Below are 27,967 nucleotides of genomic sequence, written 5' to 3' on the forward strand. Positions count from 1 at the left end.
TTTCTCAAGAAACTGAAGATATTCATGTTTTTAAATACTTCGATTATGTCTATTTTTCAACGTGGAATACGTTGTGATACTCTTAAATACACAAGAATGCATGCGACAAACAAATCTTGTAGGTCCTAGGACACAAGGTTTCCATGTGCGACAAGACCAGGACAACATCCAATAAAATAAAGTAAGTAAGGTCGGTTAGGAAGGAGAGTCACAGAACATAAAAGACAATTTTGAAGTCTACATACACTAAATTGGAAAATAGTTCATGGCAACTTAGTGTTTACTTTTTTGCTACATAACCAAGTCGAAATCTACTATTTACTTTTTTGCTACATAACCAAGTCGAAATCTACTAAATTGCGATGTTATAATTGAGTCACACATTTTGCTCTGAATTTAATACCAGAACTTGAGATCAAATTAATTTGTTTGTATAACATAGAAAACAAAATTCACCTGAAAAGATGTATAAATCAACCTTTTCTGATATTGAATTTTGTTAGTTTCTGTTCAAAAGAAGACGCCGGGTGAGTTTGTTTTGCATCAGACTGAGTTTTTTATTTAGGAGTGATTTAATAATAATTTTTATTTAAAAAAAAGTATTCATATGTCATATAGAAAAATAATTTTTGAAAGCAAGTAACTGTTAATTACCCACAACGATGTTGGTTTCTGTACAAAAGAAGACGCCGGGCGAGTTTGTTTTGTTTTTATGAGAATTGAGGTCGTCCGATCAGCTGTTATTGTGCACCATTTGAACGTCGTGTTGTGTTGAACGTGTTGTTTTTGTTATTTGTTGTTCGCGTATCGTTAATAAATGTGAATTGAAAATGTCAGCAGTATTAGAATTGCTTCTGGAGGGGCAGATAATGCCCCAAATACTAATCGAGTGGCTAGATGGTTTACAAGTGGTTAGTATAGACCCTTTTTGCGCAAAATTTCCATCCGATACTAGTCCAAGAAAGAAGGCATTAGCTGTATGGTTCTTTTGTGGTTCACAGGAGTTATGATTATCCCTCTCATTTAATCGATTAAAGTCTAACCCCAATCTTTACAATGTACTATCACTGGTCGTTAGCTTTGTCTGGTTTACTCAAGTTGGTATGCCTAGCCCATGTGGGTAAGTTAGATCAGTAGGCGGTACGTGTGTAGGGTTACCATACCTGCTGCTTTCATTGAAAACGAAAATATTTCATATCGTGGTCACCCATATGAGCCATATCTTATTGGGGGTGTATGCATGATAGCGGCCACCTATATGTATTATTATGACTAACTTAGCCCCCCCCCCTCCCCTGTTAGGTATGTAGGTAAGGATACGGCTTGTAGGTTAGGTAAGGGGGGAAAATTTAAATTAGCTAATGTCCATTCTTAATCAACACCTAAGGAATTGGCTGCTGTGATACAAAGGCTCCCCTAATTGTATCTATGAGTATGTTTGTTAACGAACTGGTGTTAATTATTCGCTTACTGGTCTTCGCTCCGCCGTGGCTTGCAATGAAGCATTATTTTATTTATCCGCTTACCTGGGAAGTGGTACGTGTTGCACTATTGTATGCACATTAGCCGAGTGAGCAAGTATTTTGGCAGAAAAACATTGGTGCCCCAATGTTATACACTCAACCCCAGTAGGCCGAGTTTGCTCCTTTGGTAGGACCATTTGTGATCCAGTCCTAATATCGGCAAAAATAACATAGTTCGTCCTCTATAGAGGCTAGATTCCCTCTGGGCTAAATAGGTTACTCTTACCGTACGGTAGTTTAGCTAATGTTAGGAACGATGGGTTCCAAGTTCCTCGTTGCTCACTCAACAACACTATGATTGTTGGCACACTACTAGCTGTGTAGGCTTAAAGTTTGGCAATCTGCAGAAAGTTCATTGTCATTATTTACCGCCTACGCTGACAGCACAGCTTGCATACCTTTATTTTTTTACTTCCATAGCCTGTTTAATATATTGGGCAACTTCTTTAGTTGGCGATTCTAATTTTCTTAATTCTTTACAGGTAAACAAATGCTCTGTTGTATCATGTGCCTCTCTGCACAACTTGTGTGGCCTATCATTTTCTTTTGTGTTATTATAATTTTCTTTTAATTCTATCATATTCAACGTTGTTTTCATTACTGTATTTGTTGCTGATGTAAACAAAATTGGGGAAAGCCTTTGCAGACTAGATGTAGCAGTTAGTAGAAAAAAAGTCAAATTACACAATAGTATTGATAAAAAAAAAATAAAAAAATTAAAATTGGGTCAAGTCCTTTGATTAATCCAGTTTTCTATTATCCATTCCACCTATCATCCTAGTTGTGTTGTTTACAGCAAGGAAGTTGTAATTAGTAGCATATATAAAGTTGATATTGAATTTAATAATTGTTTTTTGTTTCATACTAAGCTAAAATATAATGCTGTGAAATCAATGAAGTTGTAAATGATTTAACTTGTTTGCTTTCACTTACTAAAATCATGTGTGTGTTAAGAGATGGCCAACACCTTTTCAAGGTAAGAGTAAGAAGAAAGATGGCCAAAATTACTCTATGTAGAGAAATACATAAAGTTGATCCAACATATCTCTATCAATTGCTTTTATTTTCCTGGCAGGTTTTCAGAGTTTGTATATATTGCCTGCTCATGCACAATTATAGTTTTTGTGACTTCTGGTCCTGGGCAACCTGTGGGTCATGTTAACAGTAATGGGACAATGCACTTATCTTGCCAATTCAATGCCATTTATGCATGATCAACTCACCACCTGACTGTAGGCTAGAAAAAGTGACAAGTTTTTAAGGACTGTGGATGTAGTAATAACTGATCACGGAATAGTCTATAAATTTTACTATAGGACAAAGCTGAACATAATCATAATTTGTTCTGATGCGAATGCAAACCCTTGTTCTTTGCTTAGGAGTATGATTTTGGCAAAGCTGGAACACTGTTATTAAGACTTTTAATGACATGTCAAAAATTATATAAGTTGTTACCAGTTAATAGTGGGGAAGCACTGCCCCCCCCCACTCACTCACTATGACTCCACTGATTTCAGTAGTCAGTGAAGACAGACCTCTTTCTCATCTTGCTGGAAACTGGGCAAATCCAACTTTGCTCTTGGTCTCTGTTCCTGGTATGATGCTATAGGGTCTCGGGAATATTTTCCTTAAGTTGAGAACTTAATTAATGCTATCATGTTCCCTTTAATTCCTTAGGTTGGCCAAGTAGAAAGCTCATTCCTGCCTCCTTGGCGTTAGACTTCCGTGAAGTCTTGGGATCAGACTCCTCCATGAGTAAGTCTTTTTCCATTTGTGTCAATTCGCCGACCCTTCGTTCCGACGGACATGTGAGTAACATGCATCCTTGCGATTTCTGTTGATTCAACATTTTCAGCCTCACTTATTGAAAGCCAGTTACTTCGTGATTCGATCGCCAGACTTAAAAAGCAGTTTGGTCTGGTGATCAAATCGTGTTTAGCAATTTTAGAGGTTTGCTTAACAAGCTGCCTCTCAGTGTTCTCAGCATGCACTAAGGTGGGAGCTAGCCTTTCACTTGAGAGATTTGCTTTAGCTAGTACTTCCCTCAGTTCTCCGACCCTTCTTGGTTTTCGGCGGACGCAGTCGCAAGCGCGATCTGTTGTCCTAACCTGGTAGTCTGTCTGATCAGGTAGCTCAGAATCGTTTAAGTGTTCTGACGCCTATATACTTCTTTGGAGATCTTGGCAAACTGTCTCAGTGTGCTTAGCATGCGCTAAAGGTGAAAGTATTCCTTTCACGTGAGTTGCTTGGAGGAGTAAAAAATCTCAAAATAAGCTCACATTAGTACTCGCCGATCAGTTCACCTGGCTGGGTTTAGGGCAGCATCATAAGCTAGCACTCTCAGCTCAATCCCACATGACTCGTGCTCACCCTCGCACAACTGGCATTGTTCTACCAGTTGGGGTAAAATGCACAAGCCAATGCTCGCTCACTTGTGGCTGGGCTCCCCAAAGCCTCTCATCTCGTGTTCGCCCGTGATCAGTGAGCCTACTTCACCTTAGGTTTAGAGCATGATCCTATGAGGCTTGCATTCCTATTGGCCTAAAAGACATGCTTAATGAAAGCATTTTGTCAGCGCACTCAGCGTTCACTCAAGGTAGCCTAATTGCAGAGCTTTTCCCAGTGTTCTACAGTATGTGCTCAAGCTGATCGCTTGGCCCACCTGAATACTCATGAGCTGGTGAATTTTGTTTCTAGACCCTGAACGTGCATGAGGCGGTTAGGGATCTAAAATAGGTAGTTTATTCCACTGTTTAGATGCTGATATCGCTCGAAAACCAATATCAGGAATAAGGAATTTAATAGACCGTAACTTCCTGTCCAACAAATTAAGATGAGAATCAGCAGCTGAAGACCTGACAGGAGAACAATACTGTACTCAAAACAAGGTAGAATGAAAGAATTAAAACACTTCTTTAGGATAGATTGATCACCGAACATCTTAAAAAAACTTTCTCAATAAGCCAATTTTTTTGGCAATTGAAGAGGACACAGACCTAATGTGTTTCTCAAAATTAAATTTGCTGTCGAGAATCACACCTAAAATTTTAAGCCATACAAAGTTAAAGAAACATTATCAATGCTGAGATCCAGATGTTGAGGAGCTTCTGTCCTTGACCTACTTACAATCATACTTTGAGTGTTGTTAGTATTCAATTTCATACCCCATAATTTGCACCATGCACTAATTTAGCTAGATCTCTATTAAGGAATTCAGCAACCCTAGATCTACATCCAGGAGAAGGAGTTGATGCAAAGAGAGTAGCATCATCTGCATATGCAACAAGCTTGTTTTCTAGGCCAAACCACATGTCATGTGTGTACAGTTTGAAAAGTAATGGGTCAAGAACACTATCCTGTGGAACACCAGATATCACATTCCTATACTCACTATGGTGCCTATCAACAACAACTATTTGAGATCTATTAAAAATTCAATAATAATGCTAAGAAACAACCCAAATACTCCCAACTGTTTGAGTTTGGAAACAAGGGCCTCATGATTAACATGGTAAAAGGCAGCACTAAAATCAAGGCCAATTAAACAAACCTCCTGACTTTCATCAAGGGATTTCTGTACATCATTGGAGATTGTAAGAAGGGCATCACATGCTCCAAGGCCTTTATGAAAACCTATTAAGATGTTTTGCCAAAAGATTTTCAAAAACTTTAGATAATATGGGAGTTATGGAAATTGGGTGGTAATCAGTGGGACTTGAGCTACCACAAACACATTTACATAGTGGAGTAACATTACCAATTCTTCAACAAGTGCTAAAAGTTCCTCTTCTTGCTAACTTGCACAAAATAACAGATAACTTTGGAGCTAAGAAATCTGCAGTCTTTATAAAAAACAAAGGAAAAATACCATATGGGTCTACACCTCCATAAGCAACAAGGTTCATCAACAGAGCTTTAATTTCATGAGATTGTAAAGCTAAACTAGTTAGTTTAGCCTCAGGAAAACAGGAATAAGGAAGTTCAAGTTTCTCATTACTCTGCTTACGGTCAAACGCATCAGCCAAAAGGGTTGCCTTTTCCTTTGGGCAGTGAGTGACTGAGCCATCTGGTTTAAGTAAAGGAGGAAATGTTGCATTTACACCAAAGAGTGCAGATTTAAGGGTAGTCCACCACTTATGTTCCTGGTTTGTACCAGAAAGGGTTTCTTTTATGGGTAGATGTATTCCTTTTCAGTTGAAGCATAAACTCTTTGAGCAAAAGCTTTAAGCTGAGTTTAGTTATTCCAGGTCAAATCTGATGTGTTACCCTTTCAAAGATGATAGGCCTCCTGCTTCCGTACTTGTTAAAACGCTAGGGGAGTCAGTGTCTACGAGGTCTTGGCAGTTACCAGACCTGTGAGTAGCTTCACTTATGATTTGCTCACAGCCTGATTCGGAGGCAAAGTCTAAAGCTCTTAAGCCGTGGGGATCGGTAGGAGAAACAGAACTTAACCACTCCCTATGGTGAGCATTGGAATCCCCAACAAAGACAAAAGAGGCCTTTCTATCATCTTGTATCTTAGCCATAATGGTAAGAAGACATTTGAAGATGGAATCATCAGTGTGTGGATTCCGGTAGATCAAACTCAAATAGGAGCTGTTATGCCTGCCACAAACTTTTATTACCCGAATCTCATGACATCCACATTCATAGCAGGACTTATGAGAAGCAGGCTACTGTCCTAATATACACTGCCATTCCCCTGGCCCTAGGGATGGCATCACATTTCAACATTATTGGCTTCTTAAAACCAGTTATAAGGAGCTCAGATGAGTGCCTCATATTAGAAACTAAAGTTTCTGAGCACAAAAGAATATCATACTGTCTGGATGCAACTGTATGGTCTTCAATATTTGCATGAAGACCACGAATATTGCCATACAGTAGACGACATTGACGAAATCTAGGACGTACTGGTCCTGGGATTTCGCTCAGTGTCTCCAGACAGCATAAGAATTAATGGTCATAAAATGGAGACATTATACTTGAAAACTAAATTAACAAGAAGAATATGTATAGAAATATAAATAAAGTGATTGATCAAACCCATAGACTATAGAAAAAAGTCGGAAAAACTTGTCAAAATGGAGGAGCCGATACACCATGCAAGGCTAGAGGCCCTCCAGGATAGCCACTTCAACTGAAGGGAGAACAGTAAGGATGGTTTTGAGAAGAAATAGAATCAGATAAGGAAAAGACAACCTCTTGATAAACCGCCAGGCATCCATAGCTCTTCTATTAAGCCAGCCAAACACACCATTTAAAAAAAGCAAAAGGAAGAAAAAAAGGATAGAATAGTGTGCTCGTGTGTATCCGCAAGCAACATCATATCCTGTTGGGTATTGGTTTTTCTGTGACCATCTGCCTTGTTGACAGAAATCTAGGCCATTACATGTGACACTTTTCTCAGGTTATTAGGTGGACAGGAGTTACCATTTCTGCACCTCTACACGTCCAGGTGTTTGATACCCCAGGATATTAAACCAGCTAGCTTATTTACAGTGGCATCCATCCTTCTAAAAAGCTGACCAAGGGAAAGGCCCGTGCCAACAAGAAGTGTTGACTTTGATACCCTACTCCAAAAGAGGAGTCTCCTATTAGAGGACAAGGATTTGTATTTATTCTAATTATACAAACCTTAGTCCTTTAAGCTACATTTCCTGCCACAACCCCACAGCAAGTCCTAAGTGAAGGTCAAAGGGGCTACTCTGTGGGCTGGCGAAGAAGCGTGGGTTACTCACCAGTAACTACGGACGCTTTTTTATGAATTTTTACAACTGAATTTGAGCTATGCTGAAATAATACTAGTTTTAAAGGACTCGTGGTTGTATAGTTAGGGAAAATAAAAATTATTTTAAAAATGTGTGATATTTGAAGAATATGTCATCAGATTTAAAAAAAAAAAATTTTTTCAGGGAGGAATTTTGGGTGATTTGTCCCCTCAACGCATTGAGTTTATCCCAGTATTTTTAAATTTCCTTCGGGATCAGTCTAGCAGGTAAGTTACTGTTTTTATGATGATAAATTATAGTTATTCAATTTGATAATGATTTTGTATTGTATTCAAAGTATAAAAAGTATTCCATGAATAAGGAAAAAAATATTTTGTCATTACTGTAATATTTTTATTACAGCTTAGTTTTTATTGGTTAGCATTACAGTATTTTTGTGCCTTCAGTATCTGACCACTATTTCATACTGAAGTTTATAGTATCCAGTGCAATTTTATCCTAATTTTATGTCTTTAATAAACACTAATACTGTGAAACAGAAATGGTTATTTTACTGCATAAACATTTTAAAGAATACAATAATTGGCTGCAGATAGCAAAATCAGATTAGTGTGACCACATAGTAACATATTGCTGAACAAAGTGAAGACATTGAAGTGATTAATGTACCCATTATTTCAAAGTCTATTCCTATCTTGGGACTTGTGTATTGGTTAAACTATTATTAAGCCACAACCCTAATTTGAAAAGCAGGATGCTATAAGCCCAGGCTCCCCAACAGGGAAAATAGCCCAGTGAGGAAAGGAAACAAGGAAAAATAAAATATTTTAAGAACAGTAACATTAAAATAGATATTTCCTATGTAAACTATAAAAACTAACAAAACAAGAAGAGAAATTAGATAGAATGGTGTGACCGAGTGTACCCTTAGGCAAAGGAACTCGAACCCAAGACAGTGGAAGACCACGGTAAAGAGGTTATGGCACTACCTAAGACCAAAGAACAGTGGTTTGATTTTGGAGTGTCCTGGAAGAGCTGCTTACCATAGCAAAAGAGTCTCTTCTACCCTTACCAAGAGGAAAGTGGCCACTGAACAATTACAGCACAGTAGTTAACCCCTTGGGTGAAGAAGAATTGTTTAGTAATGTCAGTGTTGTCAGGTGTATGAGGACAGAGGAGAATCTGTAAAGTATACCAGAGAGAAGGATCCAATGTAGTACTGTCTGGCCATTCAAAGGACCCCATACCTCTAGTGGCAGTATCTCAATGGGTGGCTGGTGCCCTAGCCAACCTACTACCTACTGCGAGTACATACTGTATTTACTAGACTTGTTTGGAATGATTTAACCTGGTAGTGATCCTGTCTTTGACAAAGTTGCTCTCAGGCACATGACTTTTGGCTAGTGGCGAACCATTTTAAGGTGAATATTCAAGTCGTGTCAACCTTTTGTAGTGTAACTAACAAAGTAATGAAGAAGGAAAGAGTAAGAATTGCATTAAAAAGCAGGACAAATTCTTAGTATAGCACCTATGGTTCCATGAAGGGATGCCGCCAAAGTACTTCATCGGATCCTGAGGATCAATATACATTGTTCTAAGGGTTCATGTGGCTGGTCTTGACCTAAGTGTTTGTATCATCTTGTAGTGATGTTGATGAGGTAAAGACAGAGTTAAATTTTGCCTGAAGAGAATTACTACTGTGCGCTCTCTCTCTCTCTCTCTCTCTCTCTCTCTCTCTCTCTCTCTCTCTCTCTCTCTCTCTCTCTCTCTCTCTCTCTCTCTCTCTCATATATTACCTTGCATATACATTGCCAATACAGTATCTAAGTTCTCCTTTTTTATGCAGCATTCTGCAAATAGGACTAACGGGTGGCCTAACGCCAAATAAGTGTCCCAGCTCAGTGCGCGCAATCAAATATGTTTCTCCAGGGAAAGACGCAGGAATGAGAGGTCGTGTACGGAAGAACTATACATCTGCAAGAGCAAAAACACTGAAGTTTGTGGAGTCTCCAGATAAGGTACTGTTTGCTTAGTGTATGTACAAAAATCAATATCTTCTATGAAAATTGTAGAAATAAGTGTACTGTACAGTACATGGATGTTATTATTTTGTGGTTTGTTCATTAAATTTCTATCTCCCACCTATTTAGAAAACTTTGTCTGTTATTTATTGTATTTTGTTTGGGAACAAAAAATAGTTGAAAATAACTTAGAGAAAAACTATTTAATTCTTCCATTAGTACTTAACCTATACAGTACTGTATTTGGTGATTCACAGCACAAATTGACACACTTATATTTAAAAATGCCGGGCAATTTTAAGGTTTTTCTATAATTTGTTGTATAAGAAAATTAGTACTACTATTAATGTTTTTTGGGTTGGTCGACCTTCAATATATTTTGTTTTAAATTAATTTTGCTGAAAGGAAAATTTACTGTTGGATTATTTTCTCATTCCGTCTATTTTTAGGATTTCCCTTGTGTAACTGCATCACCTGTCTTATATTTCAAATTATTTCCATGAATTTTGCCCCTGTATTGAACAGACTGTTAAGTGGAAGTGCTATCTTAACGACCGTTGAGTAAAAATTATAAAGAAGGTTTTTCTCCCCCTCCGTTACCCCCTCCATATTAAGCCACTAAAACAACCACTAGTGACTGAGAAGGAGTGTGGACTGGGTTGGTTGTTGACTAGGTTTGCCCAGGAAGATAGGTAAGCAACACCACAGAAATAGGTGGTCATTGCCAATATGACATCTCTTGTTTTTTTATCTTGTTTTAGTGATAATTTATTCCTACATGAATGTCATGTCCTTTGATATGAGTATGATACTCCTCTTAAAGGACTTAAGTTTGTATACTTTAGGAAAATGCAAATTACAGTTCTTTTAAGATTAGTGATTTTGTGTATTTTTTATTAGACATCTGAGTGACAAAGATTATTTTATCATTTGTATGATATTCAGGTATGTCTACGGCTGCTCATTCTCGTCAACATTGCTTAAAATGTAAATAAGTTTTATTTAGTTTCGGTTGATTTTCCTTCATTTTTTCCCTTGCTGAGGTACCAAATACTCTATCTTCTTGGCCCTTGGTGTGGGCCAATCTGTAAATCTTGTCAGATTTTAGTGTAAATGTGATGGGTTGCCAAAACATTAACAAAAATACCATGTCAAGTGTATTTTGATGAATATTCTTTGTCCACCATGAATGTATGTTATGTGGTCATGGCAGAAGAAACCATGAAGCCCCCTCCCTTCTCCAACAGGAAACCATCTCCAAGTGTTTTCTGACTGATCCTCCTTGCCCACCAGAAATATATACAGTATTATTTGGACATGGCTCATTAGGCCATGAAGTTCCACTTGTACAGATCTGCAAAATATAAAGGAAGGTAATGACAGTAATTATAGGTCCTTTTTTATGAGGAAACCTCTGTTTGTACTTCAATTGTATCCTATGTGGACATTGCACATGCAGCCAATAATGCCCCACATCACATTTAAGTATACACATCCTTTCTTCATACCATCTAAAGGTAAGGGGAGCAATGCAGATTCTTATTTAAGCATAAATAACTTGATTAAACACTTCTAGGCAACTAAATTATAGATTCTGTTATTAATATATATATGTACATACAAACATACATATACCAAGGCAATTCCCCCAATTTTGGGGGGTAGCCGACATCAAACAAATGAAATGAAAAGGGGGACCTCTCCTTTCTACGTTCCTTCCAGCCTGACAAGTGACTCAACCGAGTTCGGCTGGTACTGCTAGGGTGCCCGTACTGGATGTAAGCGCACTGAATTTGTTCATCCAGAAGACCTTCGGTTTGTGTTCATGGGCAAGACCTACCAGTTTCGAGCTCTTTACTTCGGCCTCTTGCACCGCAAGCGTTGACTCCTCTGGGAAAGTGGTTACACCTGGTCAGGTTACGCTGATCCCTCGATTTGTTCAAGGGAAAATGAATGTGTTGGCGGACGGACTAAGTCACCTTCTTCATGTACTGCCGTTAGAATGGATATGTGGCGCGCAGGACCGACTTGGTGCGCACGAACAACTAGGTTCACGCAATCAGTTGAAGTGCGCGAACAACTCTTATGGCTAGAGTTTTTCGAACTCTCGTTGTGCGAAGTGTTCGTGAGTGCACAAGAGTTTTTCGAACTCTCGTCCCATGAATTGTTCACGAGCGCCCATCGTCATCAAGAGTTTTACTCTGATGACAGAGGGATGCCTGCTACCTAAGGGTTTACGAATCTCTACAGGTAACTATTGACACAGTTCATTTGGGTCCTGGTCACGTAACACGATTCCTGAAAATTCCGTCAGGAATAAGCGACAGAGTTCTTGCGGGTCCTCGGCACAACATTCCTTAAGGTCTTGAGAAAGGTATTCACAAATAGATTCTGAACCCCGAGGTTCTCATCCGAATCTCTCGGTTTCCGCGATCCAGAGGTTTCTGAAAACACTATGGTCGACCTCCACCCCTCTACGGAATGGGTCTTCCAAAGGTGTGACTTGTTACGTTACTCTACACTCCCAGCTGATTACTATATCAGCTAGTCTGGTCTCACCAGCACCGATACTTTTGTTTTCGAACGAACCACCGTCATCTTTCCTCCACCTTCCCACTTCGAGTGGTTTGGTTAGCAGATGGAAATGAGTGAGGAATAAAAAATTATTTACATTCCAGTTCATTTCCCTGGCAGGCCCTGCCTGATTTAGACCGTAGTTTTTCTCACTAGCGAGAAAGCGTTCGATGGCAACCCCGTCGGGTAAGCGGTTGATGGCAACTATGTCTCGCATTCTTGAAGCAAACTTCCTCATACGAGACTGAGAAGTGTTTGCAGAACTTCAATGGGTGTTGTTTAAACTTCATGAAGGCTGTAGGCCGTCCTGGAACATGAGCTCTAGCCAAGACAAAACCGCGAGGTTATTGTCTTAAACTCGGTTCTACCGTTTGATGGAGGCAGCCTCTCCCATCATTGTACCCTGGGTATAACGACTTGCTTTTTACACGATAGGCTTCCGATACCTTTTATTCTATCCTTACTGGGTTATTGTTTCAAACAATTAGTTCCGAAGGAACGTTGTTAGCTGACGTTAAAAGATCGATAGCAACAGCGTGGGCAACTTTTCATTACGTTTACGAACGTTTCAAACTCCGCCCACAGGTAACCAGACATCCTTTTCTGTGTAATGAACACTGGCTAGCCCCTCACATAAAGAGGAGGGGTAAACCAAAGGTAATGATCGCCTCTATAACTGTATATTTTGTTTGAGAACATGTTCATTCTCATTCAAGAAAATATTACAGTTAGTCAACGATCAAAATTCTTTAGGCAATAATGTTGCTATTCGTCGCACATACATTATTCGCGCAACTTTTCTAATCCGTGGCTACGAAAATTTGTTCTCAAAAACCTGACAGACTTGATAGGCCAGGAAGAAGAAGAACGACTCTTATGTCCCTTGCGGGCATTGAGACATTACCTCCGCGGAACAGAGTTTTCTGAGAGAGTTAATTGTAGAAGCACATTCTGACGCAGTGTTTCCTTTACTGAGAGTTGAAGCGCACGGAGTTCGAGCGGGTAGCGACTTCTCTCGCTTTTCGACACAACTTGTTGCTATCCGCTATCCTGTAAAGTACCTTTTGGAGGTCTAAATATGTGTTTGCTACGCACTATTTGAAAGAAATCGAGACAGTGTTTGAAGATTGTAAGTTTCTCGGTCTACTTTCGGTAGCTGGCATGGTGTTGGGAGGAACGACAAAAGGGGTTGCTCCCTCTGTTAGCCTATGTTTCGCCTTGTACCAAGGTTGGCGAATTAAAGAGAAGTCTGGGGGTACAATGTACCTGGAGTACTCGCCAATCATTTTAGTGCTAGTTTTGGTGGGTAAAGGTTTTTATTTCAGTGTAGGTGACAGTTTTTTCATGTTGGTTATTTCTGGTCTTAGCCCAGGGCAAGGGCAATATTTTCTTGTATCTTCGTCGAGTCAGCGGTGAACACCATGACTACGAGGATCTTCCACTCCATGTAGAGGCACCCATTGGTCATATTCCAAGCCTTCTACTCTGTAAGATGAGCACCGACCAGTGGCAGTATTCTCCTGTAGTTGATCTCTTACAAGGTAAGGTACAACATGCACTAACAGTGCTTTTGGGTATACTTTATTTTCAAGAATTGTATGCAATTGTTAAAGTAAAACTTACATCCACAGCCCCCCATCCTTGCAATGGGTAATCAGCTGTATAATTGTTCGGTAAGACTGCAATAAATATGGATTTTTATTATACAATGAAATTTTATTGCATACTAACCGAATAATTATTAATCAAAGCCCTCCCTCCTCCCCACTGGTGGATGGCTGGGCAGAACGAATTGATGTTACCTGGACAGTTGTATCTTTAGCTCCATCGAGTGGAGGGAGATGACGTCACCTACATCAGCGATGGCGGCGCCACCGCGCTAGTTTTGAATCCATTGTCTGCCATTCATAGGGAACCTACAGCTGTATAATTGTTCGGTAAGTATGCAATAAAATTTCATTTTATAATAAAAATCCATTTTCCCCAAAAATAGGTTTTATGAAGTTCTTGTATTCACTGTCCTCACTCAGTGTTACAAATCAGACACTTCATGTATCTTTTCAAGTTACTTTTGGGTTTTAGAGCTTCCTGCATCTGGTTTATCCTTGCTCATCCATTACATATGATGGAAGGATAACCTAGGACGGTTCTCATTGTACCCGGTATCCTTGTCCCCTGTCATTTTGTGTTTTGTTATTAGTGGAATGTTCCAATTGTTTGCTTCCTGCTTCCTCTCCATGATTGGTGTTTTCCCATGGCATTAGCCATGCATTGTGATCGCTAAACTTTTGATCTTTAACTGTTATCTGTAACCATATAATCATTTAGCATATTTGAGAAATTTTGCAATCGTTTACTATTGGGGAAATCTACAATCATTTACCACGATTACGAAATCTACAAATGTCTACTGCAATTTGCAAATTTACGAATGCCTACAGATATTGGCAAATCTATGAATGGCCACTGCAATTGGGAAGTCTAGAAATGTTTGGGAACTTACGACTGTCTGCTGCAATTAGAGAACTGTACAGCAATCGGGAGACTTGCTATCAGTTACAGACAGGAATCGTGATCGGGAACCACGTAATCTGCAGCAATGATCGGAGATTACACTCTTGCCTCAAGGGGTCATCACCTTTGATCCACCAGGGACTAGCGCAATGTACCTACTGTAGAAGAGGAAGAAACCAGTGAAGCACAGGATGATCAAATTGGCGTAGTTGCTTGAGAAAGGCCATTCCCTCTTCATGGTTTAGTGGGAGGAGGCAGTGCTGTACCAAAAACTCAACCCCCATAAAGGATTTTTGGTACAAAGCACGAGAGATCATGCTTTCAGTATTTTGTCTCATATGAGACCTACCACTTACACTGCTGATTGGGATGTTGACTTAAGCCTTCATTCCTTTCATGCCCCTTGATGTTCCTGGTATATTTCTGTGACACCATAGTCCAAGAACTTTCAACTCTTTGATACTACTGAATGTCGATCTTACATTCAGTCCAATCCATGACACAAGTTTTCCCAGAAGCCAAAATTTTCCATCAGTGACACTCAAAATGTTAGAACAGGTGATTTCTGAATTCGCATTTCGGCCTTCATACGTGCACTGAAACTCCAAATAAAGTGCTCGCAGTCGTCGGCAAGGAACCTTTCCAATAAGGTCTCTTGTGTATTTCTTCAGGAAGAAGGCACGAGACGACTATCAATAGGCCTGCTTAGTACAGCTGATCTGACTTTCTCTGAGTACAAGTAATGGAATTCCTTACTGTACTATATACGATTGATAGCATCTTAATTCCTGGGCTTTTTGCTGACACCCTCCCTTATCGATCAAACCAGAAGAAACCACGCTGACAGGTGGAACAAGGACGCGATGTCCTGACATCTGAGTTGTCCGTCCATGACCAGCCTCCAAGCTACATTGAGGTTCGATCACTGGGCAATCACAGCCAGGTGCTGCGCTAATACCCAAAGTATGTCAAACCTCAAGTACGAGGAATTACACAGATACTGTATGTTCCGATTAAACTCCAATAACAAATCATTCTTGATGCACCATTCAGAGGCCCCATGGACCATTTGAAACCCAAGAAAAGGAATAAATTGTCTCCCACTTTGCTGGACGATGGAGTCAAGATAGTTAAGTCCCTTATGGAATACATCGGTGCAAGAGTTGCATCTTTGTTCCCACAGAAGGAACGACATCAGGACGGTAATGGTGGAAGAAGGTGCTAAGGTGTCCTCTTTCACCGAACAGATATTGCTAAGGGCCCTGGCCATTCATGGATAACTATTCCGAGATCTCCATTACCCCTTCATCAGGTGTTGTGAAAGAATTTGGCTACCTACAGGTCCAGTTGGCTACTTGAGCTCTTTCTCCCTGGATAGGGTCGGATGGCGCTGCTTCCGTTCAACCTCTACCTGACATACCAGGTAGAGGGATAGAATTGAGTGACTTCCCACACCTTTTATAAGTGATTACACGTTGGTTAAAAAGGTGAACATTGCAGCTCTCCAAACCTACTTACCAATTTTGCTCATGATCTACCAAAACTCACCTCTTAATGGCAGAAGTAGAGGCGACATGAAGAATTCATAGAAGGTTTACGGACTAATACAGTCTAAGTCTACTCTTATGAATGGAATAATGTATGGAGAATTGGAGACCAGTCTTCAGTCATCATGCTTGGTTCCCCAGAAGCAATTCAGCGGGCACGGTTAGCTGGGTATGGTCTGTCATAAGAATGATAACCACGCCATCACTGTAGACTTGAAGGACACACTCTTGGATCCATTCCCTCTGTCCTACAGGAGGGTCTCTCTGTTTCAACTTTGGGGACAATAGAGCTTCGAGTTTAAAGACTACTGCTTCAAACTGGCTACAACTCCCAGAGTTCACGTTAGTCTTTTGAGCTGGTCATTTACGCCTCTTTATAAGTTTTAACTGCTGTATTCCAGCTTTGCCAATATTTATTCTCCTAGGTAGAGGACTTGAGATTGCATAGTTAGGAAAAATACAAATTACTATAAAAATCTGTGGTTTTAAAACTGAAATATATTATTTCTGTTCTTTCCTTTAAACAGAACTAGTAACCCACTCTCCTCCCCATTTTTCTTAAGACGGTACCTTCGTTGATTGAGTTCAATTAAATTTGAAATGCTGCTTACATATCTTCCATGGTAAGCCCAATGGATAGTATACCCAGTCCACACTTGTTTATCAGTAACCTGTGGTTATTTAGCAGCTTTATATGGAGAATCATAGGAATGATGGGGTGGGGTTCTTTGTTGTTTTTATTATGAGGTCATCAAGTTGGCACTTCTATTTAATACTGTAGCTTGTTCTTTTCAGAAGTAAATATGGGAATGATAAAGTTTTTTTAGTAATCATGTTTTTCTTTTGATAAAATCTATTATGATTTTCTGTTTTAGATCATCGGGATGCAATGTATGAAATTTTCTTTATTTCTTTTTAAACTCGGGAATAAATATCTCCTAATCATTTGCTGTAGCTTAAAAGATTTCATCAATTATTAATTGGTAAAACTTTTGGGTTTTCTTTTACAGAATGGAAAACCAGTAGAAAATTCAAGTGTCCCTGATGTAGGGCAGTTATTACGTGAAGCAGACTCCCCATTTACAGTTCACAAAAGTTCTATGACCTCATGTCTGTCCAAAAATCTGTATTGCTCAACACCTAAAAGTGTGGGTTGTAGAGCCAAGTCACCAAATCAATATGGAGGTTCTAGTCCCAAGTTGACTTCACCTGAGTATCCTAGAGAGCGAAATACGTGGGGTAAGCAACAAAATCAGGAAAGCAGTGATCGTGGTGGTAGGTCTGATAAAAAGCATAGTGAACAAAGACTAAGTTTAGGAGATTTTCTTCAAAGTGATACAATTAAAATAAGCAAAAAGAGAAGTCCACTGCCTCGTGATAATAGTGCCAAGAATAAAAGCAACAGTGTTGTGCGACAGTTACCCAAGACGCTTGATATTACAGATGAGAATGCTTTTCCTGTAGTTGGCTGTGTACCACAGCAGGAAAAGCAGCCAAAACGCAGAATTAATCCTACCCGCATCACTCCAGTGTCTGTTTGTCGTTCGAATAAATCAAACCCCTTCAGTCAGAATTCAAAAAATATGTTTGGGTTTCCTCAGGGTCAGTCACCCAGTACCTCATTCAATTCAGTGAGTGAAGAAGGTAGCAAAACTCTAGAGGAAGAAAGGGAAATGTTACGTCAGGAGAGACTGAAATGGCAAGAAGTGTCCTCCAAAGACACTAGCTTCAAATGCAATGGTCGTGAGTCGCCGCCCACCCTCACCATGCAGAAACCCATTGGAAAAACATGTGAATTTAGCGAAGCTACTCCCGATCAGGTGACTAAGAGACCCGTCCTTGATGTGATAGCCCAAGTGTATTCTGATCTTATATTATGTAATATGGTGCCCAGTGTTATGGTAGAGCTGTATTATGTGTTTCAATTATTGACAGTAAGGGTATTGCATAGAGAAGAGTGTGACGATTATGAGAACAGTGAATTTTATCTGGGAAATTTGCATAACTGTGTTTATTTTTCTACAAAAGTTCTTTCACTCATATTAGAGTTAATTAAACTTTTAGATAGGACAACTATTACTCTGTTATCAGAAAATCCTCGTATTCAAAGTTTTTGTACAGATTTGCAGAGACAGTTAGTGAAGTTCCTTGAAAATCCTCCTCCAGAACCACTTTTAAGTCAGCAACCCAAGTCGCCAATTGGCGGAGTTTCGTTTCAGTCAGATACAGATAATCGACAAAACTTCTCTTGTGATCAGGCATTTCATGTCTTCCGAAAACAAAGGGACTCTTTTTATGAGGTAAGTTTCTAAGAAAAATTTTACTTGAGATAATTTAGAATTTTTACTATTGTGTGAGTGAAGCTTGGATGTAGTATATGGTAGTCATTCATTGATTTAATTGAGTAAAAGAAATTGTTGTTTAATAGTAAGGGAGGTTCACAATTCCAGTGTCTCAAACCAGCAAAGTAGTACCTGTAGTATTAGGCTATGTTAAGGCAGTGAGTAAAACAAAAACAAATATGTCAATAGTACTCATTAATCATAAAGATATCATCTCGATGAAGTTTAGGAGATAGGGGAATACAGTAAGTAATTAAAGTATATACAGCCAAATAAGAAGAGAAGAGAAAGATGAAGGAAAAGGTATAGCCAGTGGAGAGTTTTAGAAATTAGATAATAGAGAAATGCACCAAAATGTAAAGGACGGTCAAATTCTCAAATTTTACTAAATAAAAGGTAAACAGAATGTCATTTTGAGGGAAGAATTCTGGCATTTGAAGGAATCTTTTTAACAAGGAAAGGTTAATTGATTTAGGAAATATGAATACTGGGTAGCTGAACAGATATGGAAAAAACATGTGTGTTTCAAAGCCAGGATTTTTTGTATGTTCAGAGCACTCTGGTCTGTTTACTATACTTGGAGGAAGAGTAATGAATTTTTACTATCAAAGGGGAGTTAATTTCAGGGTTAGTTGCTTTGTCACATGCATTTCTTTGTCATGTGGATGGTGGTCATCTAAAACCTTTACTTGAAGCTGCTGTGATATATATAACAGAATTTTTGTGTGTGCTTAATGAGGCCGAAAGAGGTGTTAACTTAAAGCACTAAAGGGAACTGTAGAATTGGTGGAAGAAGGTGTTGAGATAAGGATGAAAGTGAATAACGAACGAATGGAAGTTATGTTGGGGCAAGTAACTTAAATGATCAAAATGTATGCACTAAAGACTTAATGTATGGATGCGGGAAGTACTTACTCATTGATGTGAGAGATGCAGTTGTTGAAGACCTCAAGTACAGTACTGCACTGTAAGTGCTGCTGCTGGTTTTTTTCATTAAAGCTCAACTAAGTAAAGGTGCAAAAGGTTGTTGGGGGTTAATCTTTCAATCCTAGAAGAATCAGATGTTGAAAAACGCCTAGTGACACCATATCTTCATACCAATCTTATAGACCATAAGTCAATGTATTTTTTTTTAGTTAGAGTACTTCAGAAATTGTTCTTACCTTCAGTATTTTTATTTTAACATATATTCAGTATGTACTTTACCTCTTATACTTGTTAATTTACCTTTAGATTTGGCAAATAAGTGTATGGTATTACCTTTTGATATATGTTTTGCTTCAGAATTATTTTTTATTTCAAATATGAAAATACTATACACTACATTCAACCCTAATTCCAGATCATTCGAATATGGGAAGAAAACCATCTTACACCGGGTTGGTCATTCAACCAAACTCTTGGTTCACGTGTACGTCATCTCCTGTCCATGAGAGCAGATCCAACCAACTATGCTCACTTTGCACGGTTGTTTCAGTTGCAGCTGCTTACCATGTGTCGTGGAGAAGATGTTCAGTTTGATCCTAATAAAGATCCAGAAGGTTTGTGAATGTATATTACTCGTTCTGTTCAAGTATTTCTTATACTATGAATCTTTTACTTCTTAAGTTTGGTTTTTTTAATAGTGTTTCATGATGTTTATGTGTATGTATGTATGTAGCTAATAAGACAAATATTTCCTGGGAAATAATCTATTTTCTTGTATAAAAATGAAAAATAAACTTATTTATCTTGGTAAATCAATATTTTCTTTTATTGATAATATGCAGTATCCATTTCAGTAAAAAATACATTAAGAAAAGTTGTAATATCTTTCGAGTTCACATCATATGTCTGGTGATGTCATATTACCGGTGAAAAGCGAGCGGGTAACACAGTGATTTCTTTCCAGAAGGCTTAGGCTTAGTATTAGTATTCCCATTATTGAAATATCAAGTAACGAGACAAAGTATTTTGTGTTTCTATATCGGTTGTTATGAGTACAACGTAGCAAAAATTTAACTATGCTAGTTTTATTTAATCTCTAATAATAGATCAATATCTACCTATTAATTGTAATAAGTTTTTTAGAGATCGGTACCAGTAGTTATGAGAATAGTACTACCTACCGTAAATTTAAAAAAGAAGTATGATGGTGTCATGTTTCTGGCGGAAAGCAAGTGGCAAATCAAGTGATTTCCTTTTGATGTGTTACTAATATTCCCATAATTGAAACATCAAATAATGATGCAAAGAATTTCTAATAATGTCCAAAGACATATGAAGATTTAACTGAATTAGAAATAAAAATGTGGAGAGAGATTGTGATTGATTGATTGATATCCAACTAGGGTTGTAGCTTAGCAAGTAATTATAATAATAAGTCTGAAGACCCTGTATTAGAGATCATAGTTCCTAAATATCTAAATGATTCTTCCTCAATCCTTTCTCCTTCTAATGATATTTCATCTTTTATTGCATATTCTGTTCTCATCATCTTTTTTTCTCCTATTTATCTTGAGCTAACCTCATGTGATATTTCATGCATTCTGGTAAGCAGCTTTGCAAGTCCTGTGGCGTTCTACTGATAAGGACAGCGTCATCAGCAAACTCTAGGTCACCTAATTTCCTATTGCCAATCCTTCTCTGAAATCCCCAACTTTTCTATGCATTACAAAATCCGTGAGGATGATAAACAATAGGTGACAACACGTTCCCTTGGAGTACTCTACTGTTTACTGGAAATTTATATATATTTAATTTTTGTTGATATATATATATATATATATATATATATATATATATATATATATATATATATATATATATATATATATATATATATATATATATATATATATATATATATATATATATGTATGTATGTATGTATGTATGTATGTATGTATGTATGTGCATTGAAAATATAACTGATCTCTAATGTTTATTGTTATATTGCTCTTCAATAAATGTAAATGAAACTATTGCTATTGGATGAAGATTGTCTTTGAAAGTAAAAGGAAATAGCCTTCATGAATTGCAAACATATTCCAGATGTACGGTGAATAAATACTCTTGAGAAAATGATAGCACCAACTTTAATGCTGAAGAGTCATATGGATTTAAAATAAACATTTCCTTGTATATTTAAAGAAATTTATTAATTCCAGTTCATGTACATTTTGTCCTTTCCAGATTTAGGGTTTTTGACCTTGCTTAAAAAGCAACACCCAGAGAAATACAAAAGGCTACATGAAAGACTTGTGACACCATCAAAGCTTGGTGGTCCATGTCCAGCTCCTTCCTTTCCTGGTTCTCAAGAGTTCTTTAAGGATTTCATAATTGCAGCTGCACATGGCACATTCAATCAGTACTTGAAGGATGTTCTCATTTCTCATATACTTAGGTTGAATGAACAGGATTTTATTGTATTGGAACAGGATGAAAGAGGTAAGTTATGTTTAAATAGCTATTTCTATATGTAGGCTATGTTTTACATCTCTGTTTATATTTCTGCAATCCATAGTGTTGTTTTAAGACTTGAAGTATTCTGATTTTCCAATGAGGGTTGGAGTTTGGCTTTGTGATAATAGATATTATCATATGAAATATAAGGGTTTTTAATAAATTTTTATGTACATTAAAATCCTGTTAATCTGGATTATAGTTTCGCCACTTTCTTTGAATAATTTTTCAGGGGTTCTAAAAGTTATTTGTTCATGCACGCATAAAATCCTTCGTCCTTTAATAGGCATATGATTTCAGGGGAGCTGGAAACTCTCTTAGAATTATGAGGTATCTGTAGTTACTGGTGGGTGCCAAGGAAGCCCCTCCCTCTACCAACTCACTGAGTAGCCACTTTGACGAAAGCCACCGACTAGTACGTGTGTATTCTCGGTGTAACAAACTTGGCTATCATTTATTCTATTTCTTTGTTTGTCTCACACCTATCCTGTATAACTTAATTCTGCCAATCACATCTGTGTCAGATCCAAACAGTTATAACTAATTAGGTGACTAATTATCTTGCCTTCATTGATTGTGACCAACCGGAAACAGGTCCAAAAAGTCTCATTATGATCGCGTCAATTAAATTAAGGAAATATCGATAAGGAATGAAACTAAAAACATAATACCTTTAGACTTTTTGGAACGAAAGGTTGTCAAAATCTTTAGATCTTGTCAGCTTTAACTAACAGGTAACTGCTGGTCAATTGGAGAATTGACAATTAGTCATGCGGGGTCTCTCCACCAACCGGTTACTGAGCCATTCTTTAATCATCTGTTGTCACAGAAGCACGTCTGTGCTGTCGCTTCAACATTCTGATATAATTGAATTTTTTAGAATTCCTTTTGGTTTTTGATAACGACTACACTTTGAATTTGTTGTCTTCAAATGGTTTTGGATCCTTTGATGGTGTTAGTGTACTATGAGTATGTCATCTGACTGAGACTCGAAGTTCCTGCAGTAATTGTTCAACTAGGATAAGTAGAAAGTTTGCCTTTGATACTCAGTTGTCAGCCCTGTAGGGGTATTAAGAGTGACATTGTTACTTGTAACGAGTGTAAGGGTTGGTCTAAAGAAGACCGTAAGTTATATGTCAAGCATATGGACTCTAGCCAAGAAATGTAATAGTTATAAGTCGAGTAAGACCATGCCTTAGGGAAGGGGGTATAACCTCCAAAATACAATGTCCCCGAAGGAAGGATAGGTAATTTTACCTCCTCTGTAGGTATTGCGCGGTCCGTTTCTCCAGCTACAATGGTTACCGCCAATAGTTCTTATGCTATTATAAGTTGTTTTGAGAAAGTGCAGGCTATTTGGGAGGCAAAGTTCTCAAAGGCGAGTAAGGACATTTCCTCTTTAGTGAATTGCTTTAGTGCTTTAAATGTTCCTGTATTGCCTTCTAGCTCTGCATCTGCCCTTAGTACGCCATCGTTAAGGCGAACGGACACCGTGAGGTGATCCCCTCCCCAAAGCAGGGCTGGTCGCAGGTCTGGTTCGACATCATCCCTTATGGGTGTATGAGCACCTTGGACGAAGAAACCCCATCACTACTTCGTTCTCCACATCGTCAGCGACGGAGCACCCCTACACCTTTGCAGACTCCAATATCTTCAGATCCTGGGAGGTCAAGATTTCATTCCTCTCATTGTCAACGAGGGAGCTCCCCTGTGGCCCCGCAGGACCATGAACCTTCAGACCCTGGGAGTTCTTCTGTGAGATCTAATCGCAGGAAATATTATTGTAGGAGCTCGTCTCACAGTATGAGGCATACCTCTCAACAGTCCACCTCAAGCATGTCTCCCAAGGGTAGATCCACATTGAGGCCCATTTACCAAGAACTGTCACACTACTCTTCAAGCCACTTACCCGGACTCTCATCCCTCAAGTCTTTTAGGGACTCAGGTGTCTCCTCTGACCGAAGGTCCAGAAACCAGTCTTCAAGGAGAAGCAACCGGAGTTGGTTCCATCATACCTCCGACCATCTTTCTCCTTATTCCAGGACTCATTGGGAGGACAAGAGACCTAGCCGGTCATCCTTTAGATTCCACCAGAGATCTCCTTCGGCCTCTCCTGCAAGATCCTGCTGGTTCTCCAAACATTCTCGATGCTCTTTATCCAGTAGTACTGGGAGACATCACTTCCAAAGCCATTCCCCTGTCAGGAGTAGACCTCCTTTGCCTACCAGAAGCCCCAGATCTTTGTAATGTTCTTTTTATTCTTTATCGAGATTTCCTTAATTTAATTAACTCAATCATAATGAGACTTTTTGGACCTGTTTACAATTGGTCACAATCAATGAGGGTAAGATATTAGTCATCTAATTAGTTATATCTGTTTGGAGCTGACACAGATGTGGTTGGTAGAATTAAGTTATACAGGTAAATGTTTGAAAATTAATTTTTAATTTAAAAATTAATTTCTAGATTGGAATAGGACTGGTATAAGGAAGAACCACGTATGGCCATGCGGTCCTACTTGGGCGTATCAAATTGTAGGAGCTCAGTGGATCTCCATTCTTTTTGCCTATCTTGTAAAGATAATGACTTTGTGTAGTCATCCCCCTTGTGTGGAATATAAAGAGTGGCAGTCCTCGCATTGGCTTGAGGACGAAGAAGGGTTCGCAAGATTCTTCTCCTTTGGGGTCTTTCTCGAAGTTAAAGAAATCCACAATATCTCTCTTCTCTCCCTCTGGTACTCAAACTTCAGTACCTTCTTTGTTTCCCTCCTCAGGTGGGGTGATGAAGAAGGATGCTTATTCAAACTTACCTTGAGGACAAGCTGAGTGGGGCTACCCTATTTGTTTCCCCCAAAGAAACATAGTCCATTTTAATTCAAGGGGATCCTGATGTTGTACTTTTAGTGGCGACACTGCTAAGGATAATGCCATAAGGACTCTGACCTTCCTTAGGTCTTGAGGGCATTCTATCGACAGGGAAGCTCCTGCAAGCCCTAACTATATTTGGTATTATGTCTTCCTCTGTTGCCCTGTCTAACCCTGCTGGCTCTGCAGAGGAAGCTACTGGCATAATCCCCTCGGTGCATATGGAAGGTGCAGTTGATAATTGATAGTCACCTTTCACAGTGCTGCTGTCACCAAATGAGAAATCTCTGTTGATGTCTTTTAGTATGGGAAGGAAACTCCTCCAACCTCTTTCACCCAACCTGATTCCTTCAACCTTGTCTTCTACAATGGAGTCTCTTGGTTACCTACTGTACCTCCAAAGATGAAGAGGAGAGAGCGCCTTTTCAGTTCCTTGAGTGGATCAACCTCTTAAATGCGAATAAATGTACTTTCTCCACTTTCGAAGATGAACCTTGGACACTTTCCTTTTTGTGCAACCTCATCTGTTTGCGTGCTCTCCTTTCTGGGCATACACTCATCTGTGCACGAGAGCTCACTTGTTCACACACACTCACCTGATCACCCGCTATCGATCACCACTTGACACGTTCATATATACATGAATGCTCATCTTTTCAGACTGCTCTCTTGTTAGAGCATACTCATTAGATCCTGAGCTCGTAATTGCGAGTACCTTATGGGAGCCATTCATAATGGCGAATTGTCATAACTTGAGGCAGTCGTAACCTGAGGATCTCTTGTATAAGAATTATTTATTAGCCTACCATGCTTAGAATTGAATTGGTTTTACAGTATAAACCAACTTGTAGATACCTTAGGTCAGTATTGTTGATGCCTACCTAACCTATGTTTAGCAAATCCATTCTGTCAGCATATCTTGATGGGTTCCTCCCAGTTACTCCAGATTAATTAGATTTTATTATATATACAGTATATATATATATATATATATATATATATATATATATATATATATATATATATATATATATATATGTAAATATATATATGTATGTATATATATATATATATATATATATATATATATATATATATATATATATGTGTGTATGTATATATATATATATATATATATATATATATATATATATATATATATATATATATATATATATATATATATATATATATATATATATATATATATATATATATATATATCCATCCATATACCAAAGGCACTTCCCCCAATTTTGGGGGGTAGCCGACATCAACAAGAACAAAACAAAAAAGGGGACCTCTACTCTCTATGTTCCTCCAGCCTAACCAGGGACTCAGCCGAGTTCAGCTGGTACTGCTAGGGTGCCACAGCCCAACCTCCCACATTTCCACCACAGATGAAGCTTCATACTGCTGAGTCCCCTACTGCTGCTACCTCCGCGGTCATCTAAGGCACCGGAGAAAGCAGCAGGGCCTACCGGAACTGCGTCACAATCGCTCGCCATTCATTCCTATTTCTAGCACGCTCTCTTGCCTCTCTCACATCTATCCTCCTATCACCCAGAGCTTTCTTCACACCATCCATCCACCCAAACCTTGGCCTTCCTCTTGTACTTCTCCCATCAACTCTTGCATTCATCACCTTCTTTAGCAGACAGCCATTCTCCATTCTCTCAACATGGCCAAACCACCTCAACACATTCATATCCACTCTAGCCGCTAACTCATTTCTTACACCCGTTCTCACCCTCACCACCTCGTTCCTGACCCTATCTACTCGAGATACACCAGCCATACTCCTCAGACACTTCATCTCAAACACATTCAATTTCTGTCTCTCCATCACTTTCATTCCCCACAACTCCGATCCATACATCACAGTTGGTACAATCACTTTCTCATATAGAACTCTCTTTACATTCATGCCCAACCCTCTATTTTTTACTACTCCCTTAACTCCCCCCAACACTTTGCAACCTTCATTCACTCTCTGACGTACATCTGCTTCCACTCCACCATTTGCTGCAACAACAGACCCCAAGTACTTAAACTGATCCACCTCCTCAAGTAACTCTCCATTCAACATGACATTCAACCTTGCACCACCTTCCCTTCTCGTACATCTCATAACCTTACTCTTACCCACATTAACTCTCAACTTCCTTCTCTCACACACCCTTCCAAATTCTGTCACTAGTCGGTCAAGCTTCTCTTCTGTGTCTGCTACCAGTACAGTATCATCCGCAAACAACAACTGATTTACCTCCCATTCATGATCATTCTCGTCTACCAGTTTTAATCCTCGTCCAAGCACTCGAGCATTCACCTCTCTCACCACTCCATCAACATACAAGTTAAACAACCACGGCGACATCACACATCCCTGTCTCAGCCCCACTCTCACCGGAAACCAATCGCTCACTTCATTTCCTATTCTAACACATGCTTTACTACCTTTGTAGAAACTTTTCACTGCTTGCAACAACCTTCCACCAACTCCATATAACCTCATCACATTCCACATTGCTTCCCTATCAACTCTATCATATGCTTTCTCCAGATCCATAAACGCAACATACACCTCCATACCTTTTACTAAATATTTCTCGCATATCTGCCTAACTGTAAAAATCTGATTCATACAACCCCTACCTCTTCTAAAACCCCCCTGTACTTCCCAGATTGCATTCTCTGTTTTATCCTTAATCCTATTAATCAGTACTCTACCATACACTTTTCCAACTACACTCAACAAACTAATACCTCTTGAATTACAACACTCATGCACATCTCCCTTACCCTTATATAGTGGTACAATACATGCACAGACCCAATCTACTGGTACCATTGACAACACAAAACACACATCAAACAATCTCACCAACCATTCAATTACAGTCACACCCCCTTCCTTCAACATCTCAGCTTTCACACCATCCATACCAGATGCTTTTCCTACTCTCGTTTCATCTAGTGCTCTCCTCACTTCCTCTCTTGTAATCTCTCTCTCATTCTCATCTCCCATCACTGGCACCTCAACACCTGGAACAGGTGTCATGTTTTTGTGTGTGTATATATATATATATATATATATATATATATATATATATATATATATATATATATATATATATATATATATATATATATATATATATATATATATATATATATATATATATATATATATGTGTGTGTATATATATATATATATATATATATATATATATATATATATACAGTATATATATATATATATATATATATATATATATATATATATATATATATACAGTATATATATACAGTGAACCCTCGTTTATCGCGGTAGATAGGTTCCAGTCGCGGCCGCGATAGGTGAAAATCCGCGAAGTAGTGACACCATATTTACCTGTTTATTCAA

General features: G+C 38.6%; 1 protein-coding gene across 2 annotated transcripts in view; it reads left to right on the forward strand.

Annotated features, from left to right (window-relative positions):
- Positions 1-27,967, forward strand: part of dlt (codanin-1 like protein dlt) — a 221,190-nt gene that overhangs the window by 140,488 nt on the left and 52,735 nt on the right. Inside the window, exons 1-6 of one of the 2 annotated variants that reach the window (XM_068380312.1) lie at positions 718-911; positions 7,439-7,521; positions 9,102-9,273; positions 16,922-18,211; positions 19,596-19,794; positions 21,428-21,682. In XM_068380312.1, coding sequence (XP_068236413.1) covers positions 831-911; positions 7,439-7,521; positions 9,102-9,273; positions 16,922-18,211; positions 19,596-19,794; positions 21,428-21,682 — 2,080 coding nt within the window. In that variant the 5' untranslated portion in view covers positions 718-830. Of the gene's footprint in view, positions 1-717; positions 912-7,438; positions 7,522-9,101; positions 9,274-16,921; positions 18,212-19,595; positions 19,795-21,427; positions 21,683-27,967 lie in introns of those variants that run through there. The other variant, XM_068380313.1, reaches the window with a different exon arrangement.

This window comes from Palaemon carinicauda, chromosome 9 (assembly GCF_036898095.1).
Source record: "Palaemon carinicauda isolate YSFRI2023 chromosome 9, ASM3689809v2, whole genome shotgun sequence".
In the NCBI taxonomy this organism is placed as follows: domain Eukaryota; kingdom Metazoa; phylum Arthropoda; class Malacostraca; order Decapoda; family Palaemonidae; genus Palaemon; species Palaemon carinicauda.